The sequence below is a fragment of the Galeopterus variegatus genome, unplaced genomic scaffold (assembly GCF_000696425.1).
Source record: "Galeopterus variegatus unplaced genomic scaffold, G_variegatus-3.0.2 Scaffold9, whole genome shotgun sequence".
Taxonomy (NCBI): Eukaryota; Metazoa; Chordata; class Mammalia; order Dermoptera; family Cynocephalidae; genus Galeopterus; species Galeopterus variegatus.
The window spans coordinates 902,223-917,372 of record NW_007726120.1 but is presented as its reverse complement, the minus strand read 5'-3'; the positions used below and the strand labels follow the sequence as shown (position 1 = coordinate 917,372).

The 15,150-nt window shown below is 33.6% G+C and overlaps 1 protein-coding gene across 4 annotated transcripts in view; it reads left to right on the top strand.

Moving 5' to 3' along the window:
- SCN3A (sodium channel, voltage-gated, type III, alpha subunit) overlaps window positions 1-15,150 on the top strand; it is an 87,444-nt gene that overhangs the window by 33,777 nt on the left and 38,517 nt on the right. For 2 of the 4 annotated variants that reach the window (XM_008584281.1, XM_008584340.1), the window contains exons 11-16: window positions 696-896; window positions 2,065-2,197; window positions 3,551-3,789; window positions 9,640-9,813; window positions 10,958-11,314; window positions 13,073-13,543. In XM_008584281.1, the coding sequence (XP_008582503.1) occupies window positions 696-896; window positions 2,065-2,197; window positions 3,551-3,789; window positions 9,640-9,813; window positions 10,958-11,314; window positions 13,073-13,543 (1,575 nt within the window). Of the gene's footprint in view, window positions 1-695; window positions 1,044-2,064; window positions 2,198-3,550; window positions 3,790-9,639; window positions 9,814-10,957; window positions 11,315-13,072; window positions 13,544-15,150 lie in introns of all 4 variants that reach the window. The other 2 variants (XM_008584142.1, XM_008584219.1) reach the window with 1 other exon arrangement.

The following is a 15,150-nucleotide window of genomic DNA, read 5'->3' as shown; positions in this document are numbered from 1 at the left end:
TCCAGAAGTAAAATATTTGATACAAACATTTTAAGTTTGACCCAACAGTCTCACTTAAGCCAAAACTTATTCTCCAAGTCACAAGCCCTTCAGATAATAACCTTAAGTTGGAGCTACCTACTAGTTATTTAATCACCACTCCCACCAAAAAGAATCACTTATCCTCTGCAGCATCTGGTCCCTCACCTATAGCATTCTGATAACACAATCCACCTCACAATAAGTAAGGTGAAGATTAAATTACGTGGTTGTGCACTTAGTAAATTAAAAATTAGGTTTCTTAGTTAAAAAACCATTCTTTACACTCAAATTTTCTTATGGTCTTTAGTAAAGATATCAAAAGATATGTGTTCTCTGTAAACTTGATTCCCTAAGTTTGGAGCAAGTAAATAGATTCTGCAATATTAAAGTTTTTATTAAATAATCGTGAGCTAGGCATCTTTAATTAACATTAATCTACTTCACGTTATCAGATGGCTAGAAGAGAGGAGATTGAATGTCCTCAACACAAAGAAATGATTACATTTTGTTATGATGAATATGCTAATTATCCTGATTTGATCATCACACATTGTACAGAGGTATTGATATTCAACTCTGTACCCCACAAATATGTATAATCAATTACGTTTCAATAAAAAAATTTTTTGAATCATGTTTTCCCCCCATTCCTTTCTTCCTTGCTTTCTCCTCAGTCTCTGTTGAGTATCCGTGGCTCCCTGTTTTCCCCAAGACGCAACAGCAAAACAAGCATTTTCAGCTTCAGAGGTCGGACAAAGGATGTTGGATCTGAAAATGACTTTGCTGATGATGAGCACAGCACATTTGAAGACAGCGAGAGCAGGAGAGACTCACTGTTTGTGCCGCACAGACATGGAGAGCGTCGCAACAGTAACGTTAGTCAGGCCAGTATGTCATCCAGGATGGTGCCAGGGCTTCCAGCAAATGGGAAGATGCACAGCAGTGTGGATTGCAATGGTGTGGTTTCCTTGGTGGGTGGACCATCAGCACTAACGTCACCTACTGGACAACTTCAGCCAGAGGTGATAATAGATAAGCTAGCTACTGCTGACATTATACACCAATTTGAAATAACCAAGGCCTGGCAGTTTAGCCTGTTATACAGTCCTGCTTCCCCAAAGTGAAAGTCTTTTTTAAAAAATACATGATTAATAGAATGGAAAACAATAGAATCTTGAGAACCAATTGAATTGTATGGGACTGTGAGCTTTCAAATGCTTTAGGTTAAAAGGGCCCAATTTTTAGAATCTGGGATGAAACAAATATTTGCAAATTCAGCAGACCTACCAACACAAAATAATGGGCACTTTGACAATCAAATCTTTATTACAGATGTATGTTCACCCAGAATTTTATAATTATCTATTAATATTCTAGAAATTCACATTATTAAAATTAAATATTGTAATGGCCAATATATTAATAACAGGAAGTTTTCATACAACTGTCAGTATTACAGTGCTATTTTAAAATGACTCTATAATAAAATGTGTTGATTTCATATAGGATTGCATGTAGGAATAATTAAAGAAATCTCAGGAAAGCACACACATTTCATTGTACATCTGTGTTTGTGCATTGAAGAAAAATTGGCCCATATATGTCAATACTGTCAATATAGCCTCAAAGAAAATAATTCAGCCTTGAGACTATATAATCATAGTATTTATTTGGGGGGAAGATTGATCTTATTATTAATCACTCATATAAACTAAAAAATATTTTGTATTTGAATGAGAAAACAATAAATGATTTTAGCATACTTCTGAAAAATTTCCCTGAAAATTCTGACAGATTAATTAAATATTTCTGTAACATGATTGCCTTTTACAATTGCATCCAACCAGTGAATTCCTGTTTAAGGGTATTGCCTTTGATAACTTTTTTAAAAAGTGTTTATAGCTTAATGATAAATTTAACTATTATTACCTGAAAAATTGTTACCTGGAAAAATTGCATGTAGCATGATTTTCCAAAGAAATGCTACTGCAGTGTATTATTCATTGAAAAGGGTGGTTTGAGCCATCAGTATTTGGTTTGCAGGGCACCACCACTGAAACGGAAGTCAGAAAGAGAAGACTAAGTTCTTATCAAATTTCAATGGAGATGCTGGAGGACTCCTCTGGAAGGCAAAGAGCCATGAGCATAGCCAGCATTCTGACCAACACAATGGAGGGTAAGAAGCAGTCCATGGGATAGTCAGCTTTCTATGATTATGTGTTTGTGGAACTATTCCTTTTTCTTGTAGAATTACTTAAGTGTCTTGCCCAAGATCAGAACTGTATAACAGACCTAAGTATGTAATGTATAAATTATATTATTATCACATTGATTATAAAAACTAATATTGGCCTCATTTCTTTTTGACTTGGCCCCATATCTTGTCTGCAGAGTGATCGTTCACCACTTGACATTATATCAGTGAGGATTTATTATGTTACATTACCCTTATGCAAATAGAATAAACACTTTCCTTTTTAAGTCTTGGTACATAGAGGCACAAGGAAATATTTCTGTCATGCTTTAGTCTATTCTCCAGGCATGGAGGTTGGGGGAGGGATGTGAACGAGTTGAACAAATCAAAACCTGTGCTCCACTCCAACAAAGACTCTAAACAATGGTCTCCTCTCCATCTTCTACCTACACAGCAACTATTACATTCCTACAAAAACAGCTGAGACAAATGCCTGTTGATTTTAACACACAGGAGGGGGCAGCAACTATTCTCCCTTGATCATACATTCAACATTCCCAACTACTTGAAGTTTGGAGGGATATTATATTAGTAATGCAATTTTTTGAGTCAATTATGTAAGTCATGGCTAACATATGTTCTTTAGAAAACATCAATAACATCAATTATGTTTTGTATCATGCCCTTTTGATGTATTAGACATCTAGTCACATAATTATTTTATAATAGGCTTCACCCATTAAAATTCCTAGTGATTTTTTTATATGTGAGAATAAAATTTTAAAAGATATGAATAAATCACACAAGTAGATTTGGTCTGAATCTATACTAAAAAGAAGGACATACCACATTCTCATTGTGTGCAAGATCAATGCTGATGTGAAAACAATCAGAGAAGTGAAAGAGTCACACATATTAATGAGAATCAAAGCTTTAAACAGTGTTCTAAAAAAAGGTACTTTCAAAAGAAACAATTATTTGATACATTTAATAGTTCTATAAAGCTTATTTAAAAATTCTGTTTTGATAAAGAGAATATAGTAATTTAATCAATAATTTACCAAAAAAAATAATAATAATTTACCTAGTTATTTTGAAGCAAAATATTAAATTCAAAGTGTTTATTTTCTCTATTCACAAAAGAAAGTTGATCTACATGACATTTTTAATGAGCATTTTCTGAAAATATTTAATGGAATTGTCTTAAGTTTGTTAAGCTAAGTAACATGAACTTCCCTTCCCAAGTATAAGTGTCAATTTTATCAAATAATGTATAATATACTAGCAACAACAATTCATTTTTATTATTTTCTATTCTTCTTTATTGTTCCCCAGAACTTGAAGAATCCAGACAGAAATGTCCACCATGTTGGTATAGATTTGCCAATGTGTTCTTGATCTGGGACTGCTGTGGTGCATGGTTAAAAGTAAAGCATCTTGTGAATTTAATTGTTATGGACCCGTTCGTTGACTTGGCCATCACTATCTGCATTGTCTTAAATACCCTCTTTATGGCCATGGAGCACTACCCCATGACGGAGCAGTTCAGTAGTGTGTTGACTGTAGGAAATTTGGTAAGTTCATCTGAAGCTCACTTATTTTCTTAGGCAGGGGTGGGAAAGATAGACCATAGGAAAAAATCAATTTATGCTGCATTGAACCCCAAAATTATATTCTCTTTCTTCATAGGAAGAAATATCTAAAGGAATACTACAGGGAATCTCAGAAATATGGTCTAAAATTCAAATGTAATGAATGTTGATTGTTTAGGCTAATGTCCATCCTTATTCATCATGGTGTCTTATCAATTCTAAACTCCTCAAAATCTTTACAGTTGTTCTTGCTAGAAATTTAAACCCAGAGAAATCTTGATATCTAATTCTGGCTCCCCAAACATGCAGTTTTAACCCACACAGCTTCTAGAGAAATCATGTCCATTGAAGGGTTGACCTAAGGATTGAGCTATATTTAAAAAAGGGCATAGTTGTTTCTAATTGAATTACCTAATAAAGTACTTCAATGATATTTATACAAGAGAAGAAATAGTTAGTAAAAATGCATTTGTAATTTAGCCATACTTTTGTTTCAAATTACTTGAGTGTGCATTTGTGTTTATGTGTGCTGATGTACACTTCCTCCTAAATATATAGGAAAATATTGAAATGGATGAACAAGTAGGAAAAGGGTTTACATAGATTATTTACAAAGACCTTCCTTTTTACTAACTCAAACAAACTTGGAATGGTGAGGAGGAGGGTGACTGACACGTGGAATGAAAGGAAAAGGTAGACTACCAAACCATGTAAAGGGCAATATTGTGATTGGGCTTCGGGAACAGCTTTAATCAAGGTTTTGGATATAGCCCAAACGTTCACTGTGTCTTTTGTCTCTAGGTCAGGAAACATTCAGTCATAGCTCACTGGTTTTATATCTTAAAACCTTTGCACTGGAAAAACACTGGATCTCTTTTTGAGTTCCAGTTCAAAGACTTTCAGGATAGGACTCTGTTTGGCTCATATGCTCACCTCTGGTTTAATCTGCCTTGGCGGGGTGGGAGCATGTGAAAACATGGTAGTCCTGATGACTCATGCAGGTGGAGAAGCAATTCCCAACAGAAAGGCAAAAGGGGATACTGGACGAACAACTGAATAAAATGACCTTAATGTCTCTGCATTACTTGACTCAGTAGAACTCCTGTCATGTTCTTGGGATTTTCTTTGTCTCTGGCACTTGTGATACTGATTTTTTTTCCTTATAGTTTCCATGATCTTTCCGAACACTCTATCCTGCCTCCTTTTTTTTGGACTTCTCTTCTTATACCTATTAAGACTATATTTATCATTCAATGTTTTTATATACTTAACAATTCTAGGAAGTATCTACTTTATTAGTATAAGCTGTTCCAGTCCTATATTTCCAGCTGTTATACATCATTGTCCAATGATTACTTTAAACACAATATGTGCACAGCTAAAAGATCACCTTTCCCAAAGTTTATTAAAAGTACTATCAATTTCATTTGAGTCATATGTTACCTTTAGTAGTGGTCTTCCAGCCTCAGAAAATATTATAGCCATTTTGCCTTACTTTGCCTTTATTTCTTCTATACAACTTGACACATAAAACCATTATTTCTTCTTTCAAGGCATCTCTTTTTTTAATCCCATGACTACTATTGAAATATTTCTAGAGTTCTGCACTCAGTATGCTTTCATCTTACTAAAATATTTATTGTCTATATTTGCGGCTCAACACTCTTTTACCAGGCTTTTAAGAATCCTTATCTGATCCCATCTTTCCTATACCAACTTATTGTCCAATGTTTCCTAATCAGACACCATCAGTCCTGTTAGAACAGCCTTGTCACTGTACACACAAATACCACTCAAATGTTTATATATTTACATACAGGAAAATATTTCTGTTCACTGCTTCTATATTCACATTTAGAGTGTTCTGATTCAACTAAGCTCATCTCAATTTTTTGTATCTTTAAGGACCAATCCCAGCCCCATCTTCTCTAACATGACACTCAGCCCATATTTAACACTTTTAATTCCTAATACATTTGTGAACAAAACATGGCTGAATATTAAATATTTTCTTTTTGTGTGATTCTTGGTTTTCAAATCCATTATGAATTATTCGATGGCAGAGGTCCTGTCCTATTTTTCTGTTGTATATTCAATAGTATTTACATGGTAGTCACTCAATAAATAACCCACTTATTTCCTACCCCAAAAAGGCTCCTTCAGGTAGCATGTTTTTGTGAAAGAACCTGGGCTTTGGAGTCAGACAGAACTGCATTTCGAATTCAGTTGCCAATGCTTACTAATAATATGACTTCTGGACAAGTATGATAAACAATCTGAGTCTTTGTTTTCTGTTATTGAAATGGGTGAATAATACCCATCTCCCAAAGTTGTGAAGGTCGAATGAGGTAATGTGAAAACACCTAGCACTATGCCTGGTAATGTGCTCAATAAACAGCTTCCTTCCTCTAATTATATACACTGTTAACCTCTCGAACTTTTCTTTGAAATATTAATGGAAAATATTTTAATTCTAGCTCTTGTATTTTTCCCAGGATATTGGACAATTAGGGAAGTTGAACAGGTAAAGGAAGATTTTGGAAATTTGCCAAAGTGAAGCAGAAAATTGTGGTTTTATAGATTTCCAATGCTGAAGCAATTGAGTATGGAAGCACAGGATAAGAAATGTTGCATTACAGGATGACCAAGTGGAAAAACACCAGACTAAAGCACCAAATCTGGGTCCTAGTCCAAGTAGTTCATACTAAATAACTGTGCGGTCCTGAAAAAGTCACTTAGATCCCTGGGTCTGTTTTCTCAACACACATAATAAACAATGAGTGTGTTGGACTAGATTACTTTTTATGTCCCTCCCTAGTTCTGGAATTCTATGACTTTACAGACAGTGACTGAAATAATGAGGTAGAGAAGAGGGATGGGAGACTGATGCCTGATAGATTGTTTGTGATAGACCCATCAGTAAGTTCAGGTTAGTGTTGGGGAAACAAGGCTCATCAAGATAGGGAGCATAAATGACAGGAAACAGACTTGAGTTATCTATTTCTAACCACAAGAATAGGAGAATATGTAAAACCGATGATTTCTATTGGCTAAAACCTCCTTATTATAATTAATAAAAGCATCTTATATCAATAAAGCACTGCATAGTTTACAGGGTAATTTCTCATATAACCTTATTTGATACTCTTATTTGATATTTTAAATATTTATACATATGAAAAAATATGTATTTAATATAGATGCAGAGAGAGAGAGAGAAAGAGAGAATTCCTTATATCACAGGTACTTAGCTGACTTTGGACTGTGTTATACACCACAGATGGTTGCATGGTATATTTTGTGGGGAGCTGATAATTTGCTCATTAAAACAATTTAGAATTTCTAGTTTATTACTCTCTAGTGATTGCATACTGCCTTACTGAGGTTTGGGTTGAATTGATAACAAAACAATGTAAAAGAGTTATGGAACTTTCAGTCTTGACTTAGGTCAATGTGCCCGTTTTTGTATCTTGTTTCTGCAGTACAGAAAAACTACATCACTTCCCTGTTGATTGGATTGATCAAATTTGAGTCTCAAGAAGTCTCAAATCTTTACTGAGTTTCTCTAAGATGTTCTTTGTTCTTATGAGAGACTATGGTTTTTTTTTTCTTTTTTAACCATTATAAAACCCATGCACCCATCTTACAGATTCTATAGCAAAAATAGCCCATCAGTCATAGTAGGTTAGGCACTTCCTCATCATAACAAACATTTCCAACCTGACCATGGCAAACCTACACTAAAATCTACCAAAAACAATCCCAATTGGGCCTAAATTTAAAACATTTAAAGAGATATAATTGTGCTTTTTAATATCAAATTGTAATTAAAATATTACTTTTAAAGTGGGATTATATTTTGGATGAAGTTTAGGGTATAGATTTTTAAATGCTGGAGATCTAGGCATTTTAGAAGAGCTGAAAATATCACCTTATGATATTCTGTAGGAAGAGATATTTGTAGATCATTTACCTGGATAGTTTCTAACTCACTTTAACTAATATATTTCTATGAACAGAGTGCATATTTCAAATAATAGCTGCTTCTGAAAGTTTTATATAAGAAATCAAATTTGTGTAAATTAGAACTTAATTTACATTCAGCTAGGAAACTCACTATTTAAAAAAAAAAAATCCCATGATGAGTTGTTCTATAAAATGGGAAAATCAGTTTTTAATGTTCTTTCCACCATATATTTCCATATATCTGGATTTTCATGTGCTAGGCTTGCTTAAAATGCATTTTATTTCTATTTGAGTGAATGAATGACTAACTGCCATTAAGCTGTTTTTTCTGTGATGGGTATTTCCCTTAGGCTTTTTGTGATTGGAAAAATGAGGCATTAGCTGTATTTATACATTTATAATAGTAGATCAAGATTTCTTTTAATTAATGTTTTAGGAAACCAAATAATTTTAATACTGCTATCTTGACAGAATTTCTCCAAGGTAAAGGCTGATTTACCTTGATTAATGGTAAGCTTACCATTACAGTCATAAAATGCAACTTTTACCTAGAGTAAATTTAAAGAATTCCTTTAAAAGACTTTTTGCAAAAGTGATTTCATGACTCTCCATGTCCTTGTGTTTCTTCGCCTGTGGTTTTGAGTTAAAAAACAAATGTTGAGTTTGTTTTGTTGTTTTTCTTTCTGTTGTCAAATACACATTTATGTAGCCACTCAAATAATTTATTAATCTTAATTATGGTTATATGCATACTGAGAATGTTCTCCGGCTGGTTTCAATTAAATCTGCAGTTCCCTACTCAATTAATGCATTAACCTTAATTCTGAGACAAGCATCCAGAGATAATTATCATAAAACATTTGTGGCAAACCCACTCTTGTTTCAGAAATGTTTATAAAATTATAGAAGTAAGATGGTGTCCCTTTAAAAAAAAACACCACAAAATCGAGAACAAAATATGTGTTTTACTAAATTTAAAGTAATTTTTTAATAACTTCCAATAATATGTGAATTTGTTCCTGATGCAGTAATGCCCAAAAAACAAATTTGGTTGTGATTATGGTAGAAGCATAGTATACCAAAAAGGGCAATAATTTATTAGCTATTATTTAGTATCAGATTTCAAATGCAGACAATAAAATGTTTTAAAATCAATGTTTTTGGGGCCGGCCCAGTGGCGCACTGGAGAGTGCATTGCTTGGGAGCGCAGCAGCGCTCCTGCCGAGGGTTCGGATCCCATGTGGAGACCGGTTCCCACTCACTGGCTGAGCGCGGTGTGGGTGCAACACCGAGGGTTGCGATCCCGTTACCGGTCAGTAAAAAAGACAAAAGGTTGCGATCCCGTTACCGGTCAGTAAAAAAGACAAAAGGTTGCGATCCCGTTACCGGTCAGTAAAAAAGACAAAAGGTTGCGATCCCGTTACCGGTCAGTAAAAAAGACAAAAGGTTGCGATCCCGTTACCGGTCAGTAAAAAAGACAAAAAGGAAAAAAAAAATCAGTGTTTTTCCTGGAAATCCAGCAGATTCTCTAAATAAGACAAATCCACTTAACAAAATAGTACCCAGTGGAGGTGGGGGGGGGGGAGAGAATGCTAAACTTGAATTGATTTGTCCCATTTTCTCACTTTAAATTTTACTTATTTATTTATTTATTATTTATTTTTGGTGGCTGGCCAGTAAGGGAATCTGAACCTTGACTTTGGTATTATAACACCCTGCTCTAACCAATTGAGCTAAACAGCCAGCCCTCTCACTTTAAATTTTAGGTATTTTTACTCATGATTATTTACTGTTTTTCTTTATAAATTCTTGCAGCATTGAAGTTTTTCAGTACTTTTGAAGTACTGATCTCTATTTTTACTTTAGGTCTTCACTGGGATCTTCACAGCAGAAATGGTTCTCAAGATCATTGCCATGGATCCCTATTATTACTTCCAAGAGGGCTGGAATATCTTTGATGGAATTATTGTCAGCCTCAGTTTAATGGAGCTTGGTCTGTCAAATGTGGAGGGATTGTCTGTGCTGCGATCATTCAGACTGGTATCTGCAAAGACCATGTTTATATCCTCTCTCTCATTTGCACAGCATTTATTTTGAAATTAAATCAATGTGTATTTACTCTTAATGATATTTCAAATTTACATCAACATGATATTCTAAGAAAAATATGTAAATATTCTTTTTAAAGCTAAATATAAACTGTTTTCTTTTTTTTTTTTTTGTCCTTTTTGTGACTGGCCACGCCGCGCTCAGCCAGTGAGCGCATCACACTGGCCATCCCTATATAGGATCCGAACCTGTGGTGGGAGCGCTCCTGTGCTCCCAGCGCCGCACTCTCCCGAGTGCGCCACAGGCTCGGCCCTAAACTGTTTTCTAAGAATGATAAAAATGGTTGAAATACTTCACAATGATTAGATAAGTAGTGCATATTTAAAAAATGCACATACCTTCTAAAATTATGTTTTAAATTCATAATTTTTTCTTGGCCTTACAGTCTATAAAGATATGCAAATAATAAAAACCTTAGGCCCAAATTAATCTTAGCTTTTTATCAACCCTACTTAAGTTAATGTACTTTAAAGCTGTACTTTAAAGCAATATGGGCAAGTATTTGGTGCTACCAGCATTTTAAGTGATTGTATGACAAACTTTTTGAACTACAAACAGCAAAAGTTTTTATTGAAAATACGTGAAATTGTAATTGGATATTAAGCATAATGTGTACTTTCTCAAATTGAAGAGAAGCCTTTCTATATGTTTTTAATCATATTAGTTTATTTCATTTTTATTTTATAATTGCCTGTTAAAAATATGTACTCGTACTTTAAATATTTATTTTTATTCTCTTAAATAAAGTCTGAAGATGACATTAGTTTGCTAAATTAAAAATGTCCTAGGCAAAATATTAGTTTTCATGGGTATATATTTTGATGAATCAAATATATTTTATTACTTCTGAAATGTTTTATCCTTTTTATTTTTGCACTTAAATGATATTATGATCTAATTTACAATTCCGATATTATTAACACTATTTTTTCTGGATTTGAAATTAATTTAGTTTAGTATGCTTTGAGTTTTTACATCCCTATGGGTCTACAATATGGCATACTAATAAAATGATGTTTAACTTCCAAAATTATACTGTGATTACTACTAAGAGTATCTTTTCACTTGATTACAGCTCCGAGTCTTCAAGTTGGCAAAGTCCTGGCCCACACTGAACATGCTGATAAAGATCATTGGCAATTCTGTGGGGGCTCTGGGTAACCTCACCTTGGTGCTGGCCATCATCGTCTTCATTTTTGCTGTGGTCGGCATGCAGCTCTTTGGTAAGAGCTACAAAGAATGTGTCTGCAAGATCTCCAGTGACTGTCAACTTCCACGCTGGCACATGAATGACTTCTTCCACTCCTTCCTGATTGTGTTCCGCGTGCTGTGTGGGGAGTGGATAGAGACCATGTGGGACTGTATGGAGGTCGCTGGCCAAACCATGTGCCTTATTGTTTTCATGTTGGTCATGGTGATTGGAAACCTAGTGGTATGTATGTATTACAAATGCTCATAAAAAAGAATGAGATCAGACAGTAGTTAGGAAGGTGGCCTGATATGGTAAACATATCTCTGTGGTTTCCTAGTAAATGGCCTAGACTCAAATCCCCCTCCAGCATTCTGAGAGCACAAGCAAGTCACTTAATTTCTCTGAGGCTCAGCTTCCCCATCTATGACAGTATAATAACAAAACTAAAATCATATGGTTGATGTGAGGATTAAATGAGATGTATCTACGAAAGCTTAGGGGGCATAAATATTCATTTTTTCTTTTTTTTTTTTCTTCAAAGAAAATACATTTTTATCATTATGACTAATTTTATCCTAATATTATCTTCATAAGGTAATAATCTGTACTAAATCTAAAAATACAACTATCTATTCTCTATTGGAATTGCTCTTTACATGTTCATAGTTCATATTGTTTGCTTACTTAGAGGCACATGTTGCACACTACCAAATTTTGAAGACAAATTTTAATGAAGTAGAGCATTATGTTTTAGTTATGTATTGTAAGTATCCAGGTAACTTAAATATTTTCTTCCCTGAATTTGCTTTACTAAAAAGTAAATTATTACAGTTTAAATCATTCATATGTAAAAACACTATCCAGATTAAAAGGATGTACTTTTAGCTGTGACTTAAAAGTACTACTGTAGAAACACAGTTTCTGTATTTATGCATTTTAATGCTTAAATTCCTCAATTATGCATGGACAAAGAATTTCTTTATGCCCTCATATTGGGCCTTCCTTTTGAGAGACACATTTCAAATGAAATTGCTCGAAAGAATGGTAGCGAGATACCTGTGGGCATGCATTTTTTTTTTTCAGAGTATTAAATTAGGAAGCTCTGGATTCTGAATAAAATCTGACATAGAAATAAGGAAACCAACTGGGGTTTTTGCTCTGTATGTCTCTTCCTAACATGTAACATATTCTGAAATTCAATAACTATATTTCCTACTAAAAATGTCCCCATTAATAAATTTCCTTTTATATCAAAAATAATGAAATCCTGCATTAATCATAATTTGTCAGTTAACTGGGTAATTTTTTCTGTGTATCCTAGTGGTACTCTGAGAGTTAAGATTTCCTCGTGTTTTCTCCACACAAAAAAAGTAATTTATATTATATGGGTCTAGCCTAAACCTTAGAATAATTTTAGATTTTTCTCCATCTGTTGAGTTACTTGAAAGCATAAATTTCAAAGTGTATTTGATGGGAAACATGTTAAACCTTATATAATTTGCATTTAGAAATTTCTGCTGTTGTAATAGTTTGTGGCCATTGGACCAAAGGAATTTGTGTTTCAAGTATATTGTTTTCATACATATCAGCAGGCCATTAAATAAATAAATAAATTCATTATTTACACACATGAAGCTAGACATTCCCTAGACAAAGATGAAGTAAAATGATTAGAATGAAAATATCCCTTTTTTTCTCGTTGGCAAAAACTATAAGGATGGAATTTTGTCTTTTCCCTGGCAAGCCTGAATAGACACAATTTAAATATCAGAAGCTTTGCTTTCCTGTTGTTGTTCTCAGCAGGAAAGAAAAGGTGCTTGTTTTACCATTTTGTTGTTAGAGCAGGTGGAAGATATCAGGTCCTCTAAATAGTATCTGAAATATGGTAAGCATTCAAGAAGCATTTGTTGAAATAATTTTAGCAAAGATCTGAGTTCCCTGTTTAGGCTGTTATTTTTATACATACTTCGATATTAATATAGAATTTTTTTCTTTTAGGTTCTGAACCTCTTTCTGGCCTTACTGTTGAGTTCATTTAGCTCAGACAACCTTGCTGCTACAGATGATGATAATGAAATGAACAATCTCCAGATAGCAGTAGGAAGGATGCAAAAGGGAATTGATTATGTGAAAAATAAAATACGGGAGTGTTTCCATAAAGCTTTTTTTAGAAAGCGAAAAGCTATAGAAATCCATGAAGGCAACAAAATAGACAGCTGCATGTCCAATAATACTGGAATTGAAATAAGCAAAGAGCTTAATTATCTTAAAGATGGGAATGGAACCACCAGTGGTGTAGGTACTGGAAGCAGTGTTGAAAAATATGTGATCGATGAAAATGATTACATGTCATTCATAAACAACCCCAGCCTTACTGTAACAGTGCCAATTGCTGTTGGAGAGTCTGACTTTGAAAACTTAAATACTGAAGAATTCAGCAGTGAGTCAGAACTAGAAGAAAGCAAAGAGGTAAGAATGCTTTTAAAGTTTTTGTTACATTTCCTGTAACAACTATGCAGTGTGGTTACTTAGTGTTTTTTATTGTGTTTATATGCATTATTAAAAAGTAATTTTGAAAGTCATATAAATGGTAATGTTGGAAAATCATGAGAGGCTCTTTATTGGGAAATCTATATAGAAATTCCAACTTTCCACAGGAAATCATCATTCTGAACAATTAGTATATTCATTTTCTTAATAGTTTGAAATTCCAGTTAAAAATATGGCCTTCCAAAAAAGGATTATTTAATACATTTTGTTTTATACTATATTATGCTCTTTAGAAAAATCAATGAATTATATTTTACTGATCATTGTGAAAGTGTCATCTCCTTACTCTATATGTTAGATTATGCTATTTTTTAATACGAAAGTTTTGTATAGTTTTTGTTCACCTCTGAAAGTTTTATATACTATGATAGAGTGTTTTATGTATGAAAGTATTATACATATAAGGAAAATGCAAGTAGGTCTGACTATATTTTGCCTAGTCGAAATATCATAGTCAGATCTATAAAGTCTTCCACATTATATTTAAAGTACGAAGAACTATTTAGAAAAGCTCTTCTTGAGGATTACAGCTAAACTGTAGACAGAAAACCTACTCTTACTGTCATATTACCATATTACTAGTTATTTAAAAGAAGAAAAAAAGAAGCAAGAAAATTATTCCTACTGCATGATTAGTATTCATAAGCTTCTGTGATAGTAGCTTAATGGCATTAATTCTTCAATTCTGTATTGTGGAGAACAGGATTAAAAATTGTTACTATTACTTATTTATAGACTTCTCATATACCAGTAGGAAGTAAGTCTAGCACAGATGAAGTTATAAAAGATATGTTTCAGCTTGAGGGTATAATATTGACACCATGGGAATCAGACCAATGATGTCTGATTTTGTGAGCATATTTTGGAACTTTCTTTTTTTTAGTAAGTGTATCACCAGAATTTGATCTGAAATCTTATAATAAGTAGCTGACAATGTTATAACTCATAGCTTCCTGATGTTTTCAGGCATTCAGAGTTGCTGAGGTGTATTATTACAGTAAATTTGAAAATATTTTGAAAAAGGTAAAAATACATTTTAAATGAGGTGATAATATTCACAGAATTCCACTCAAAGTCTGCTTAGTGATTTCAGTTCTTATTAATGTTGGTCATTCTGGTAAACAGAATTCAATTCTATTTTCCATCACCCGACATAGATTTATTCAAGAAGAAACATCAAGTAATTAGCAAGCACTGATTGAGCACTTTTTGTGAATTCTGCACTCCTTATACCTGCTGGATGCTAGGTGTAAGGAACAATTGAAGGAGAGCTCTATAACATAATTCCTCTTCAGGGAAGTCTCTTCATTTTTGAGTAACTAACACTAACCCACAAAATCATTGAAGACCTGTTAAAAAGCTTAAGCTTGCAGAACTACATATAAGATTACAGGTCCTGAGAACAGCAAGAGTAGTTACTAAATGCAAGAGATAAAGTTGAAATAGGCCTCAAAGTTTGGGTGAAATATAGGTAAACAGAAAGCAAAAAAAAAAACTGAAACCTACTAAAGGAAAGCCGGAGTTGA